General features: G+C 49.2%; 1 protein-coding gene across 1 annotated transcript; it reads left to right on the forward strand.

The window, feature by feature from the left end:
* Positions 1-1,375: 1,375 nt before the first annotated feature.
* TYSND1 (trypsin like peroxisomal matrix peptidase 1) lies at positions 1,376-13,313 on the forward strand. Its single transcript, XM_019484174.2, has 4 exons — positions 1,376-2,406; positions 5,167-5,297; positions 7,615-7,800; positions 9,362-13,313. The coding sequence occupies exons 1-4, from the start codon at positions 1,376-1,378 to the stop codon at positions 9,577-9,579; spliced, it is 1,566 nt and encodes a 521-aa protein (XP_019339719.2). The 3' UTR covers positions 9,580-13,313.
* Positions 13,314-14,305: the final 992 nt, after the last annotated feature.

A 14,305-nucleotide genomic window follows, 5' to 3' on the forward strand; every position in this document is an offset into this window, starting at 1 on the left:
TTGGGGTTTTCTTGTGTGTGTGCGTGTTTGTTTTGAGTGGTTTGGTTTTTTTTAAGACTTAAGTAGTGGGACTTTATTTTCTTTCTGAGGCAATTTAATTACAAGGAGCTCTCTTCTTGTCATGTGGATTTTTCTTTAAGTATTTGTTTTCGTAGACTCATGCTAATGTATTTCACTTTCTCTCTATCTAAATAAGCCTCTATGAGCAGAAGTTTAGGCAGGAAAAAAATCCCTTCTGAAGAGGAAAAAAGCTTGGTCCTAGTCCTGATAGTCTTGTTAACCTTTGGTTTGATTTTTGTCAACCTTTAGGTAGAGGACAGCATTCATGCCTTCTGTTTCCACTTGTGTTGAAAACTTGAGCTCAACTTGCTGAATATCCTTAAGTCTTCAGGGTTTCTGGCTTCCCACCATGCACACGGGCTTCTGTCCCTCATGCAGCAGCATTCAGCTCTGTTCATGTTCTGGTACAAGGTACTTTTACATACAGAAAATGCAGGTGACCGGTAGCTTGTATGGAAGAGGGGTATCTGGTTGGCTCAGTCCCTTTCTCTTGGTCCCAGATTACAGCCTGGCTTGTTTAATTGACTGCTTTTGGGGGTAGAATTGCTGTGTTTGGTGTTTAAGATCAAACCTCACTTAACTTAAAGAGGGTGAGTGGTACAAAGCTGTCTGTGCCAGCCAGTTGTCGGGGGGGGGGGTGGACATCGGAAGCTAGAAGCTTTTAGGACTGTACTGGGCTTAAACTCCGTGCGGGCTTGCTTTGAAGACCGGCCAGGTACAGGCCACAAGGAACGGTGTTGTGCCTTTTTTCTAAATTGGGACCATAGCTCAGCCCCTTCCCAAGCCCTCGGGCGCTTTTAAAGGCCCGGGCCCTACTCTTGAGTCCCGCCTGCGGCGCGAGGGGCTCGTCCCCGGGGCCGGGCTCGCAGCTCTGCCCGTGCCCAGCTGCGCCTGCCACGTCGGCGCCCTCCCGCAGTAGGCGTGGCCACCTGGGGCTCCTCCCACGCCGCCGCTCGACACAGGGCGGGGCGAGGAGCGCTCCGGGCTCGCGCGGGGGCGGGGCAACAGACTCCGCCCCCTCCGCAGGGCGCCGACACCTTCGTCTCCTGCCCCCTGCCACGTGGCTGCGCTGGCCCCGCCCCCAGCGCGCAGAACCGGCTGGCGCAAACGAGCGTCGCTCCTCCCTCATCCGCAGCCCAACTCCCAGCGGCCGCCAATCGCCGACGGCCGTCTGAGCTGCTCCGGCCAATCACCGCTCGCCAGCGCAGCCGAGCGGCCAATAGAACGACACCCCTCCTTCATATGACGTAAGGTGGGGCGGCGCGGCGCGGGCTCCCCCTGGCGAGCGGGGGGGCGGGCGCGGAGCTGAGTCGCCATGTGGGCGCCGCCGGTACGGGGGGCGGCGGGGCTGGGCTGCGCGGTGAGCGCGTCCGACGCGGCGGGCGGGGGCGCGCGGAGCTGCAGCGGCGTTGTGCTGAGCCGCCGCCTGGGCCTCGTGCTCTGCCATGGCGTCGTCTTCGCGCCTCTACTGGCGGCGGGCGCGGGGCGGCGGGCGCGGGGCTGGGCCTGGCCCCGGGGCGGCGCCCTGCTGCCGCGCAGCCTTCCCCCCGGCGCCCGCCTGCGCGTGCTGCGCCCGGGCCCGGGGCCGGCGCTGGAGGCGCGGCTGCTGCTGCTCGCGTGTTGCGCCGCCTTCCGCGACGCGCTGGCCGCCGCCCTGGGCCCGGCCGAGCCCTGGCGCTTCCCGGCTGGCGACGAGGAGGAGCCGGAGGCCGAAGGCGAGGCCGCGCTGCGCCGCCTGCCCTGGTTCGCGCTGCTGGCCGTGCCGGGCCTGGGCGAGGGGCCGGGGCTGGCGCGGCTGGGGGCGGCCGCGGGGCTGAGGCTGGGCCAGGTGCTTTGGGTCTGCGGGTCCCCGTTCGGCGCCCTCTGCCCGGACATCTTCCTCAACACGCTGAGCTGTGGCGTGGTGAGCAACCTGGCTGGGCCCAGCAACGCCTTGGTCCTCACTGATGCCCGCTGCCTGCCCGGCACTGAGGGCGCAGGCGTCTTTGCCACCTGCCCCGACGGGCCGCGTCTGGTGGGCGTCGTGGCAGCGCCACTGTGCTGCAAGGCCGGCCAGTGGGTGGGGCTGACGCTGGTGTGCTCCCTCGCCCACATCCTGGACAGCCTCAGGGGCACCTTGGAGGGCCTGGCCGACTCGCAGCTGGCCTGCTGGCCACAGTTGGTTGTGGAGCCCCTGGGGAAGGCGCCGGAGCCGGGACGGCAGCTCCTGCCCCCCACGGTGCTGGTGGAGTGTGGCACCGTCTGGGGCTCGGGTGTCGCAGTGAAGCCGAGGCTGGTGCTGACCTGCCGACACGTGGTGAGCCAGGACTCGGCCGTCTGCGTGAGGGTGCGGCCCAGCCCCGAAACGTAAGCCTCCGCCCCGCTCCCTTTAACATTTCCTGTCTAATTTACGTCATCCTCTCAGTGACTGTGCCAAAACCTCTGGGACAACCAGGCAGATTTAGGCACTCTAGTTGGTTCCACATCACAGTCTCACCATTGTTCTTTGCATCTTTCTCATGCCTTATTTGCAGCAGTCGGATATGAGACAGGAGTCAGGCAGCTGCCAGTTTTGGCAGTGAGGTTCTTGTCTGGTCACATATTTTCAGCCTAATAAATTAGAAGGAATGAGGTACAGTGGCTGTATTACATGTATATGCATAGCAGAGAGGAGCTTGGTTTCCTTAACTGCAAAACTCAGCCAGGACTATTTATTCCTGTTGCTTTCATTGTAGCAAACTGGTTATCTGCTTGCCACATGAACTGCTTAAATGCCTGACACCCAGCACTGATTACTTTGTATTCTGGCTAGATGTGATATATCTTTAACTGTAAGCATAGACTTTGTAACTGACTGTTGTCTCTATATTTCTGTACCAGGAAGTGTGGAGGGGAAGCTACTGTCAGAGCTGCTGCCATTTGGCAGAAACAAGTCCGCTTGGGGCTGCTAAAAACACAGCCTGACAGTGCTGTGTTCATTGCTTATGCTGCTGTAGGTCCTCTGCTGTTGACTAGCTTCCTTCCTTTTCAAACCCTGTAATAGGGAGTTTTGAGGATGCACATATTGCAGCACAGACTGGACTTTACACTTGGTTTGAGGAAGTGCTGACTCCAAATAAGTTCATAACCTTTGTTGGTTCTGAGGCCGTGCACTTAGAGTACGCTGTTGTGCATTTCTAGTCGCTTTTTCACTCTGGGGCTCATGAAGGTAATTCAACTATGTAGCAAGCAGTCACAAACAGGTAAAGTGCCTCTGAAAAAGACACAGTAACTAATTTATGCAAATTGCGGAGATGCACACAAGACAACATTTGCACTTCAAGCCCTATAGATTTACTAAATGAGCAAGACATCAGCCTGGGGAATTAAAGGATTTCAGTGTTCTGTAAACAACTTCCTGTGGTCAGATGTTCTCTCATTGAACTTTGGATTAAAAGGAAACTTATAAGTTTGACGGAATGTAAGTTTGGAAGGGTTCAAAATAGAGAAGTTGGACTAGCTTCTAGACCACAAACCAAGTATTACAAAAGAAAGTGCACATCTTCTCTCCATCTCAAGTGACACCCAGCAGCCAAACTGGAAGTAACGTAGGATTGTTTTGGGACCCACCTTCCAGTGCTGCTGGAAGCTTGGAGATGAGTTTGAATCAACAGTGGGGAAGAATGAGGGTGAGAGCTTCAAAGCTGCAAGGTGCTTCTGCAGTCTTACTCTGGTAGACCAGCAGTATTTAGAACAGCTGTCAAACTCATCCGGCCCCACTGGCTGGATGACAGTCATTGGGCCAGGCTGTGGGCTGGATGAACTGTGCCAGAGCTAGCATGCAGGGCAGGTCTGCTAGGGCACCACATGCAGCGTGCACCCCCTGTCGACCACATGCAGAGTGAGGGAGGCCTGGTGCAAGGCCAACACATGAAACATATGGCATGTGAAGCTGGACCAGCAGCGTGTGTGGGACGCAGCACAGGGCACAAGCTGCATGCAGGGCCCACAGTTTTAAAGGTGGACAAATAGGTATGCACTGGCTCCACTGTGGCCCAGTCTAGACTGCCCTGGAGCCAACACATAGCACACCCCAGACCAACTCCTTGTGCTGCATGAGCAGCACCAGGTCCAGCCCCCCTACTAGATCAGCTCTGTGCTCTGCATCCTGCATATATGTGGTCAGTCAGAGACCCATGGGCTGAATCATGAGGCTCCACAGACTAAGTTTGGCACCCTTCATTTAGAGCATCTGTGCAAAAAGGGCTTCTCCGCTTAACTGAGGTATTGGCCACTAGTGAGGACACGCTAGTGAATTGCTGCTCCTGCTATTGTGTATCAATAATAATGACCAATCCTAGGGCTTTTAACAGCTTTGAAGGGGTTTGTGTCAGATCATCCAGCCCATGTGGAGAGAGAGTGCCCTTTCTCCAACCAGTCTGCTGTCATGACCATACCCATGCCTGACCTCTTTCTGGCACTGGTGTTAATTGTAGAAGGCAGTCTGTCTGTGTGACTGTTTTAAACTGGTTTGGCCTGATGTCAGGAAATGATGCTGCCCTTCTCTCCCTGACAATTTTGAGATTTTCTTGCTGTGCTGTGATGCAGCCTTAGCTCTGGGTAGCACCAGCACTGTCAAGTTGACAGCTGTCTTCTCATTGACACCATCAAATGGGCTCTGGCCCGTCAAACAGGTCCTGGGGCCTGTCTGAGCCTGTCCAAAGGAGCAGACATGCTATGGAAATACAGGGCACTGGAGGTCATCCTCAGATAGAAGAGCACTAGGCAGGAGACAGCAGTGCCCTCCAGGTTGTGAAACTGAGACACCTGAAGAAGCAGCTGGTTTGCTGAGCAAGGGGAATGCTTGTGAGTCATGGAGTATGTGCAGTCTCCTTGGGGCCATCTTTGCTTTACCTACCCCATAATGACCCATGGGGGCTATGTGGAATAGTGTGCAGCCACAGGGTGCTTGGGAGATATGTTCTGCCTCCTGGGATGTAAGCTGAGCTGTCTTTATCTGTTCCATTGCAAGTGCTAAACCCTGAACCTGATGTACAGCATGTCTCTTACTTGGTACAGGTTCTCTCATTTTCTAAAACAAGCTTTTTCAGACTTAACCCTGGGGAACTTGTTTGTGTTTGTTTCTAGGAGCTCTGTCATTAATGGGAGAGTGGTGTTTGCTACACAAGATGATTCTCCCTTTGACATAGCAGTAGTGGAACTACAGGAAAGCTTACTCTCTTTTGCAGAGCCAGTTTTAGCTTCCAAGTTTTGTGAAGGTAAGAGGCACCTTCTTTCCTCTCCCACACTCTGTCTCCTTGCAGCCTGGCCAGTTATGCCTGGGACATTTGACTTCTAATGTGAACTCTGTGGGCCTGTGTTATAAGCTGGAGGCAGAATTAAAGCTCAGAGTTGTCTGGTTATGTCTGTTTGGCAACGCTCCCCTGTAGAACAGCATCCCCAAGAGTGGAACTGGTGTGGTACTAAAGCAGGGGTGGGCAATTATTTTAGCTGAAGGGTTGCTTTAATGCATTTTGGTGAGCTGTTGAGGGCCACAAGGGTATCCCCACCCCTTGATATGTGCCCTGCACCCTGGTCACCAGCTTGGGACCAGAAGTCCTACCCCAAACCCCTGAACTTTGCCACCAGAAGTTCCTGTCCTTGTTCCCGGAAGTAGTCCTTTTGACAGGGGACTTTGCCATCTTGGAACCAGAAAAAAAAATCATATACTAAATCAAACATCTAGAACATTTTAGTTTAGAAAATATTTTTGTCCTGATTTGTGTGTTTGCATAGTGTATATAGAGGCAATTGCAAAATAGCTCACAATAAAGTCTTACTCTTGTACAGTGTGTGTGGGGGATGTAAGAGGTTTATGGGGAGGTGTGTGTGTGGGAGGGCCCCCCTCCAGGACAGACAGACCCCGTGGCTGGCAGCAAGCAGGCCTGGCTGCAGTGCCAGGAGCCCTAGCTGGTAGCATGGAGCCAACCTGGCCCAACCTGATCAAACACAATTGCCCACTGGAGTGCCAGGAACTGTATGCTATTGGGTGGGCCAGCTCCATGCCTCCATATGGGGTTTCCAGAACTCCAGCGGGGAGCCGCACATGTAGGCACAGAGCCAGGCTGGGCTGGCCCTCTGGTGCGTGGCTCCCGACTACAGCTCTGGGAGCTGCACGTGGTGGCACAGAGTTAGCCCAGCCCAATTGCGCATGGATTCTGTGGCTCCCAACTCTCTAGCCAGGAGCCAGAGGTGGAGGCATAGAGCCAGCCTGACCCAATGGTGCACTGCTCCCCGCAGCTCCCAGGCAGAGCCCCAGGAACCGCATATGCAGCATGAAGTGGGGCTGTTGCCTGCAGCTTCCTTCTCCTCCTCCCCCCACCCCACACCATTCCCCCAACTCTCCCCTAAGCGGCTCTTACTTTAAGTTCCACTCTTGCAGGGAGGGAGGGCTGGGGAACAACCACAGGGTCACCAGGCAGAAGACTGCCTGGCAGAAGCTTCCTGTCTCCAGCACCCCCTACCTTGGGGCTGGGGCAGGGTAGGTCAGGCCAGGCTGGGGTGGGGGTTGGTCACTTAGCAACCAGAGCCCTCCTGCCAGCTTTCAGAGAATCTGTGGGCCAGTAATAATGGTCTTTCAGAGGGGCCCTGTGGGCCAGATAGAATGGCCTGGTGGGCTGGATTCTGCCCATGGGCCATATTTTGCCTGCCCCTTGTATTAAAGGAAGTGCTGATCTCCATCACCCTACAATGCCAGGAAGTGCTTTCTCCTTTCTGCATATCCCAGTGTTCTGGCCAGCACTCCCAGTATCCTTTCTAGTGTCTAAGATTGAGCAATATTGCTAAGCAGAGTGTGACAGGTAGACAAAGTTTTGGTGGCTTCAAACTCTGTAAAGAACAGTTTGGGGGAAGAAATGCAGAGAGGTGTAATATAGCTGATCTTTATTAAAGATCTTGTAATATACTATAGCAAATGTTTGAACCCAAATTTAGTTTTCATATGCTGGGTTATATACTGAAAACTCATATGAAGGCCTGCAAACAGCAATGTGTGGTAAACAGCAGTGTATCTAGTTGTAGAGAGGTGATTTCTTCATAGGTTGTTATAGGTTTCAAGCAGGTACACCACAATACAGCAAACAATGGTACATCACTGGGAGCAGTCTAATGTGGGGTGTGAACAGAAAGTTAGCAACCCACACAGATGATGCTGAGTTGGAAAGAACTGTGAAAACAAGCATGGGTAGACCACTAAAAAAGTAAGATCCAGGAAGGTTTTAAATGTGGATGGAGAACAAGTGAGAAGGGGAGAGTTCAGCTGGCAGACTTTCTTGAAGTGACTGGTGGGGGAGGCTGGCAGAGGCCCAGGGCCTGTGCTTTTGAAATCTTCAGCAGTGCCCTAAGTGTTGCCAGTATTTCATCAGAGAACCAACATTCTGCTTCCACTTCTTTGTCACGTTCTGCATCCTTTTTTCCTGCCCTTTTCTATTACAGGTGACATCTGCCACTGGGCTCACTCATCTGCTCCTGTTGTTTGTTTGCTGTGTGAATTCTCCTTACTTTCCCTCCCCCTGACTTGTTTTCTCATTTGTGCAGGAGAAGAAGTAAGTGTTGTTGGCTTTGGTGTCTTCGGCCAGGCTTGTGGCCCTTCAGTGACATCGGGAATCTTGTCAGCTGTGATCACTGTGGCTAACAAGCCTGTGATGCTTCAGACAACCTGTGCAGTTCATGGTGGCTCAAGTGGGGGTCCCCTTTTTTCTACCCACAGTGGAGAACTTCTTGGTAAACAAATGTACTTTGCTTGCTTTATTTCCTTTTCTTCCTCATTCTCAGGGAAGTTGCCAGTCATGTACTAAAACATTGCTGGAAGTCCTCACAGTGCACAGGCCCATGCCCTTGAAGTTGTTAAATGGCCACCAAGCAAGACAGATGCACAACACTATATAGTACTATTATGCTTTCCATCCCAGTTAAAGAATAACCCATATGATACTCCTTTCAGGTTTAGATTATGGCTTTTCCCTTATTACTGATGGAAAAAACTGAGGCATGGCATAAGCCATACATCCAATACAGATGAGAATGAACTATAAAACTCTTAACTCTCAGGCCTGTGCTCTGACCACTAGGTTACTTGTTATTCCCTTTTCATTTTGACCATCTGGAACCTTTCTTGGCAAAGGTCTAACTTAGTTCCTCTCTTTTTTTCACTCCACTAAGGCTCTGGTAACTGGGGAAGTTCCATTTTTGGTGTCCTATGTGTGAGCTATAAGAAACAAAACACTGGACAGGATGGAGGGGAGGGAGAAGAGTCCCAGACTTACGAATGCTACTGATGTTGGAGGCTGCCATTATGGAGCACTGATGGAGTCATGTAGAACTACCTGGCTCCTCATTGCATTATTCATAATCCTGTCTACTCCTGTCATAGTCATCCAGATACAAAAGCCCTAATCTAGAAAAGAACATGCTTGACTAAAGTGAGCTTTTCCTTTGAAATAAGTGAGACTGTTCATGTGTTTAAATCCTTAGTAGGAGCAGGATCTAAGTTGCTGACCTGTCTTTTCCCAAAATAAAGCAATTTATTTTGTAGATATCTCTTATGCATCAAACATAAACCCTATAGAGTTCCACAGGAAGGGGCTTGCACTCTGCCCTTAGTGGGACTACTAACATGCAGGGATGTCAGACAGTGAGCAGAGATGGAGCTGAGGGATTCTTCCCTATATTCTTTCATGGCCACTAGGCTCCATAGCAGACTTTTTCTGCTTTGTGTCCCTAGTTTCTTTTTTAACATGAATGTTTCCTGACTAGAAAGCATGTGTCAGGATTTCTGTCATGTATAGCTATTAGAGCCCTGTTAGCAATTTCCTTCTGGAGGCTTGAAAGTACGTAACTACTTTCCTTTCCTTATCAGTTAGGTCATCTTCAGCATGGTAAGCTTCCCTTATTGGGATGCTGCAGCAGAAGTTACGAGCCTGCTTCTGTCCATAGTCAGCTGCATTGAGACTAAGATATTTAATTCTTGTCTTGGTTCCATCATCTGAAAAAATTAATTTAATCTTTTCCAAAGTTCTTTGGGTATTTCAGTTTGCACTAACACTGTTGTATCTTTATGTGTATCTGGAGTTTGATGTCTTAATCTGGCCTTTTGTTTCTGTTGGTCTTGTAGACCTGGAAAACAGAGTTACTGTGCCTGATGTGAAGTTGCAAAGGACACAGATCCTACAGCCAAAACCCTTTGCAGGGAGGGGTTGTGGGGGAGGTTAATCCTTAATTTCTTAAACAGCCAGCAAGTTTGTAAACTCAATTTTTGTCTCCTGCTGCTCCCCTCCACATGCAGGGATTGTTGCCAGCAACACAAAGGACAACAGCATCGGAGCTATATATCCCCACCTGAATTTCAGCATCCCCATCACTATCCTGCAACCAATGGTCTCTGAGTACAGCCACACTGGAAACTTGAGTGGCTTCCAGGAGCTAAACAGGGCCTGTGAAAGCATCAAAGTAGTGTGGCGGCTCCAAAGGAAACCCACAGGTGTGCTACATAGCAAGCTCTGAGGCTGGACATCCTAGAGAGAAAAAAGGTAGAGCTCCTGTGAGCAGGGTAGCTGAGGGTGTGGGAATTTATGTTTTTATTTCTAATTAATCATAAATTTTCCCAAATATGCCAAAAGTCATGGTGTCTTTGGGGCTGACCAGCTGGCTTGAAAGTAGTGATGAGAACCCACTGAATGCGGACCAAAGCAAAAGATAATTGCCAGCTGCTACAATGAACAGAAGCACTGAAATCATAAAGATTTGCTGGAGTGATTCCACAGAGTCCTGTGGGCTGCAAACTGTTGCATTAACAGCAATTTCCCTGGACACCACCATGCTTTTGATTCCTGGGAATGTCCTCAGGAGCACAGTCTCCTTCAGCTTGCAGATGCTGACTGGCTGTTCATTATCTGGAGTGCTGCTGAGACAGGATAAACTAATATACATGGGTAGCCAATCACTGAAAGGACTCTACTACTTAGAATAGCAGCAGGAGGGTGATGAATTGTTCAGGGTGCTGATAGCTCGAGGAACATAACTAAGCAGTGGGCCAAAACCAATGAAAAGAAGGCATTCAGGGGAAATGTCCTAGGTTGGAAAGCCATAAGAGAATTGTCTGAGACCAATAAAATCCCACCTGGCTGAAGTCCTAACATTGTAACAACTCTGCTCAGGTAGGAGGATAGTCTAATGGGACATTTCCTTCAGAAAAGGTGACCAAGACATACTGTGAGAGACTGCATACTGAAGAGATCCCTTGTGTCTGAGGTTTTGGCTAAGCCTGTGCCACTTATCATTTCAGTGGACTGCAAGTGAGTTATTAGAGGTCTATCCAGGTATCCCAGCTTGAGCTTTGATTGCAGACTGGAGAGCTTGAAGAGATCTGTGAGGTTGAGTTATTGCCCTGTACAAAAGGTTGATATCAGGTGTAAACGTGAACACATATTACTGCTGTCTTCCTTGCCTCCTTTGTTCCTTAGTCTCTAGCAAAAGATTTTTACAGTCAGACAAGAATTTTCAACCGCAGTTCCTGTCATGATTTCCTAATAGTAAAATTGGATATTGTGCTGGTGTTGGAGTGATGATGTACCTGTGATGGTCTGGGAAATATGTGAGAGGTTAGGATACTTTTTTGTGAAGAGGAGCAGTGTCTTACTGGGTTGGGAGAGGTTTTAGACAAGCTGTTGAGCCCAGTGGAAGAGCACTTCATGGCCAATAGTTTGTCTAAAATCTCTCCCAACCATGCACTTGGTCCAATAAAAGATATCGCCATTCAGAAACATCCTTGCCTCTCAAGTTATAATGGCATACCCACTTCAAGAAGAACTACAGCTACACAGTTTGTGGTGCTGGGCCTGTACCTGGGGAGCTGAATGCAATGGGAAGTATTTGTAGCAGCAAAGATGGATCTTTCCTGGGGGAGAATGCAGAAGAACACAGATTTCACAAGGAGCAGGTGGGGCTCGCAGCACGCTGGCAAAAGGAACTGTTTTAAACATGCTGTCAGATGAAGCTGGTTGTGCTATGCAATGCAGAAGAAAAAGCCTGATCCACATCAAGTTTGTGCTGTATAATATGCAGAAAAGGTTTACATAAGTGCCCCACTTCCAAATGCAGGAAAAATACCCTGGGAGTTTCATTTTGCTGTCCAAGAGGGCCTTGGTCAGGGATCAAATGCCTCTTATGACCACTGGGTGCTGCTCTTGCTCTGGTGTTTTGGGCAGGATGGCTATGAGCAGCTTCTCCTGTTGCTTTTGCTGGCCATGCATCTTTTGTTTGTTTGTTTGGGTTTTCTTGGTCCCCCGGTGCTCATAAGATATCCTGCCTCACATTGAAACAGCTGCTTGATCTCTGCTTGATGGGAGGTCTCCTGCTTAAGCATAAAAGACCCTAAGCTTGTCCATTAGCAATTTGGCAGCTTCTAACAGATCATCAAATGGCTCTATAGAGAGGAGTGGGGCAAAGCACTGAAGTGTACCATTCGGAAGCACTGAAGTGGACCTATTATGGACCTTGAAACTGGAGATGGGTCAAGGAGGTTTAGTTTGATTCTGGATATAGAGTTCAGGGCTTCTCAGATCCAGGATTTGTGCCTTTAATTAAAACCGTGCATACACATATGAGAGAATGAGTTAATGTGCCTGCTGGGGTTGTGCGCCAGAAGAATCACCAACTTTAGCATCTGCTGTGTTTGAATTTTATTAGTGGGAGTTTAGAGCAGAAAAACTGGCCCTTTTGGAAGGTCCTGCTGCTTTCACAGGAGAGCACCTCTTACCATCTGAATCACTTAACTCATCTAGGCAGGTGGGAGGAGTTACACAGCCAAAAAGTTGCTTGGAAGCAGATAGCTTCTCAACTTGAGCTGATATGAAGCTAGATCCTGCCAGGTTCCTGCTGACTCTTTATGCCACGTGCAGAGCACAATGAATCCCACCTGTCCGTATGTCTGTGCAGCTCTAATAGCTGGCTGCGCAGGTGTAAGGGATCAGACTTTGGCTTAAGGCACGGCTGAATACACAGCTGCTTGCTGTAGGATTCATCCTGTGCTCATCTAGGTTGTGAATCATAGATCACCTGCCTGAAGGAAACAGAACTTCCTAAGAACATGCTCTTCATGCCAATATGCTCCACTTCACTCTTGATTTGGCTGCTTGTAGAGCTGTTGACAAATATCTGTGAAAACAATGCAGGATTCATCACTTTGTGGGTGACGAGACTTAGCTGGTTTTATGTGGGTAGGTCCAATGGCTTGGTTCCCCATTTGTTTCCCAGCTTCTTGCATTCACCTTGAGACATATCAAACCCCCTTTGGACAGCCATAGAAGAAATGACCTGCCTGAATAGATATTTTTTTGGCAGGGTGGGGAAATGGCCAGCTCATAAATTATTTGGTTTTCCTATTGCTTAGGCAATAAAATCTCTGTGACTTCAGCCCATTCTTCCTCTGTCATACAAAAGAGAAATGAGTTTATTTAAACAAAGGTGAAAGAAATATGAGTTCTTCCTTACCAGCACGCAGGAGATAAGAAACTGCTAATGTCTCTACTGAGCTCATAGCAGCAGCCTTAGGGTGCAGAAATCTCTCATGCTGCCATCTGACAGCTTCCCTTAAAGCCCACCCAGGTGTGGTCTCAGTAGAACAGTCAGGTACAGATGCCTTTGATCAGATGTAGTCTCTGTGATGGAGAGTCAGTTTCAAGGGAACTGTTTTACACATTAAATTAATGCAAGTATTTGTGAATGAGATCTCTGCCTCAACAGGAAAGTGTCTGTGCCACACAGATGGTCTTTGCAGTCCTTTACAGCCTGGATCATCAGGGAGAGGTGGGTATTTTCAAGACAAGGGGCTGTAGAGAGCTTTGCCTGCCTGAAAATGAAATCCAGGTGTTCAAAATGATGTCCTTTTCAATTTAATAAGCCTCAACTCTCACCTATTCAGCATACTGTTTATAAAGTGGTCTCTGGGCTGGGACAGCTGGGCCCTAATTGTTGCAGTGCAGGTGTGTAACTGCCTCTGATGTGCACATCTAACAGTTTCTTGAGCAGACTGGGTGGCTGTGCAAGCAAATGCATCTAGCCCTTTGTGTCAGCTGTGCCATTGCAAACATAGGCATGTATGACAGGGGCTGTTGCTTGTGTGTGTCATGTGAATGAGAACTGGGCTGTTGGTGCTATTCTGCAGTAGAACTCTGTTTTTTCCTCACTGCTGTTTGTAATCCCATCTGAATCTGTAAACTAAAACCCATTAAAGTCAATCAGCATCTGTCTTTTCTTTCAGGAACAAATGTCCTCCTCCTTTTTCTGGTCCTTGATTCCTTCCCTTTCCAAAGTTTGCCTAAAAAAATGTAACAGAGGCTTTAGGTGGGTTTTCTCCTCAATGCTGCACAGCTAAAATGCAGTAAGGTATGGAAGGCAGACAAGGTTCTTTGGGTAAATCTGATATCTTTTATTAGACCAACTCAGACAGCTGGACAAATTCTTAGCAAGTTGTCGGGTTTAAATACACTTCGTCAGGGTGAGGAAGCATCTGCAGTTGGTGTGTGCTCTTCCTAGGTATGGAACTGTTTCTAATTGCAATGTAGCTATAATTTCTTGTAGATCAATAGTATGTCTTCACAGAGGGGCTGTGCAGAGGTACATGACTAAGCTTTCAATGTAGCACTGCATTGTCTCATGCTGATCTACCCAAATTCCCTGTGTTTCTTTGAAAGAAAGGTCTGGCTGTAGAAAGGAATTCTTGCATGGCCTTCCCTCTTCCCTCCCCAAGGAGGGTGATTTGCTTTTGCATGCTCATCTGTACACGTGCATAATCAACAGTGCCATTTGGCTCCTGTTAATTAAGAAAGGGGATTTTTAACTGCAAGCTGGAATGATTTTCTTTTTAAAGAGGGAACTCTTTTGAGAGGTGGAGGCTTTAACATCTGGCATTATCCCTGTCAGCATGAGCTATGAATTCAGCTGTTGCTGTCAGGTTACTCTGCAGGTTGCCTTTGGTCTGTTACAGGACTAGAGAGTATCAATATCTCTATCCTGTTTCTGGAAACTCGATTTTCTGTTGAGCTTCTGCACCTCTATGCTTCCCAGTTTCTGTGCTTCTCCTCCCAGGTGCAGGTGGGAAAGCTCCTTATCTCATTCTAGTTTCCTCCTCTTTGGTTTCCACAGAGTTCCCTCTCCATAATGTGTAAGTGACTTGTCTGAAGCCCAGAAAAGTCCAGTGTAATAGCCCTCCCCAGCAGGAGTCCTGGCT

The sequence above is a fragment of the Alligator mississippiensis genome, chromosome 6 (genome assembly GCF_030867095.1).
Source record: "Alligator mississippiensis isolate rAllMis1 chromosome 6, rAllMis1, whole genome shotgun sequence".
Classification (NCBI taxonomy): Eukaryota; Metazoa; Chordata; order Crocodylia; family Alligatoridae; genus Alligator; species Alligator mississippiensis.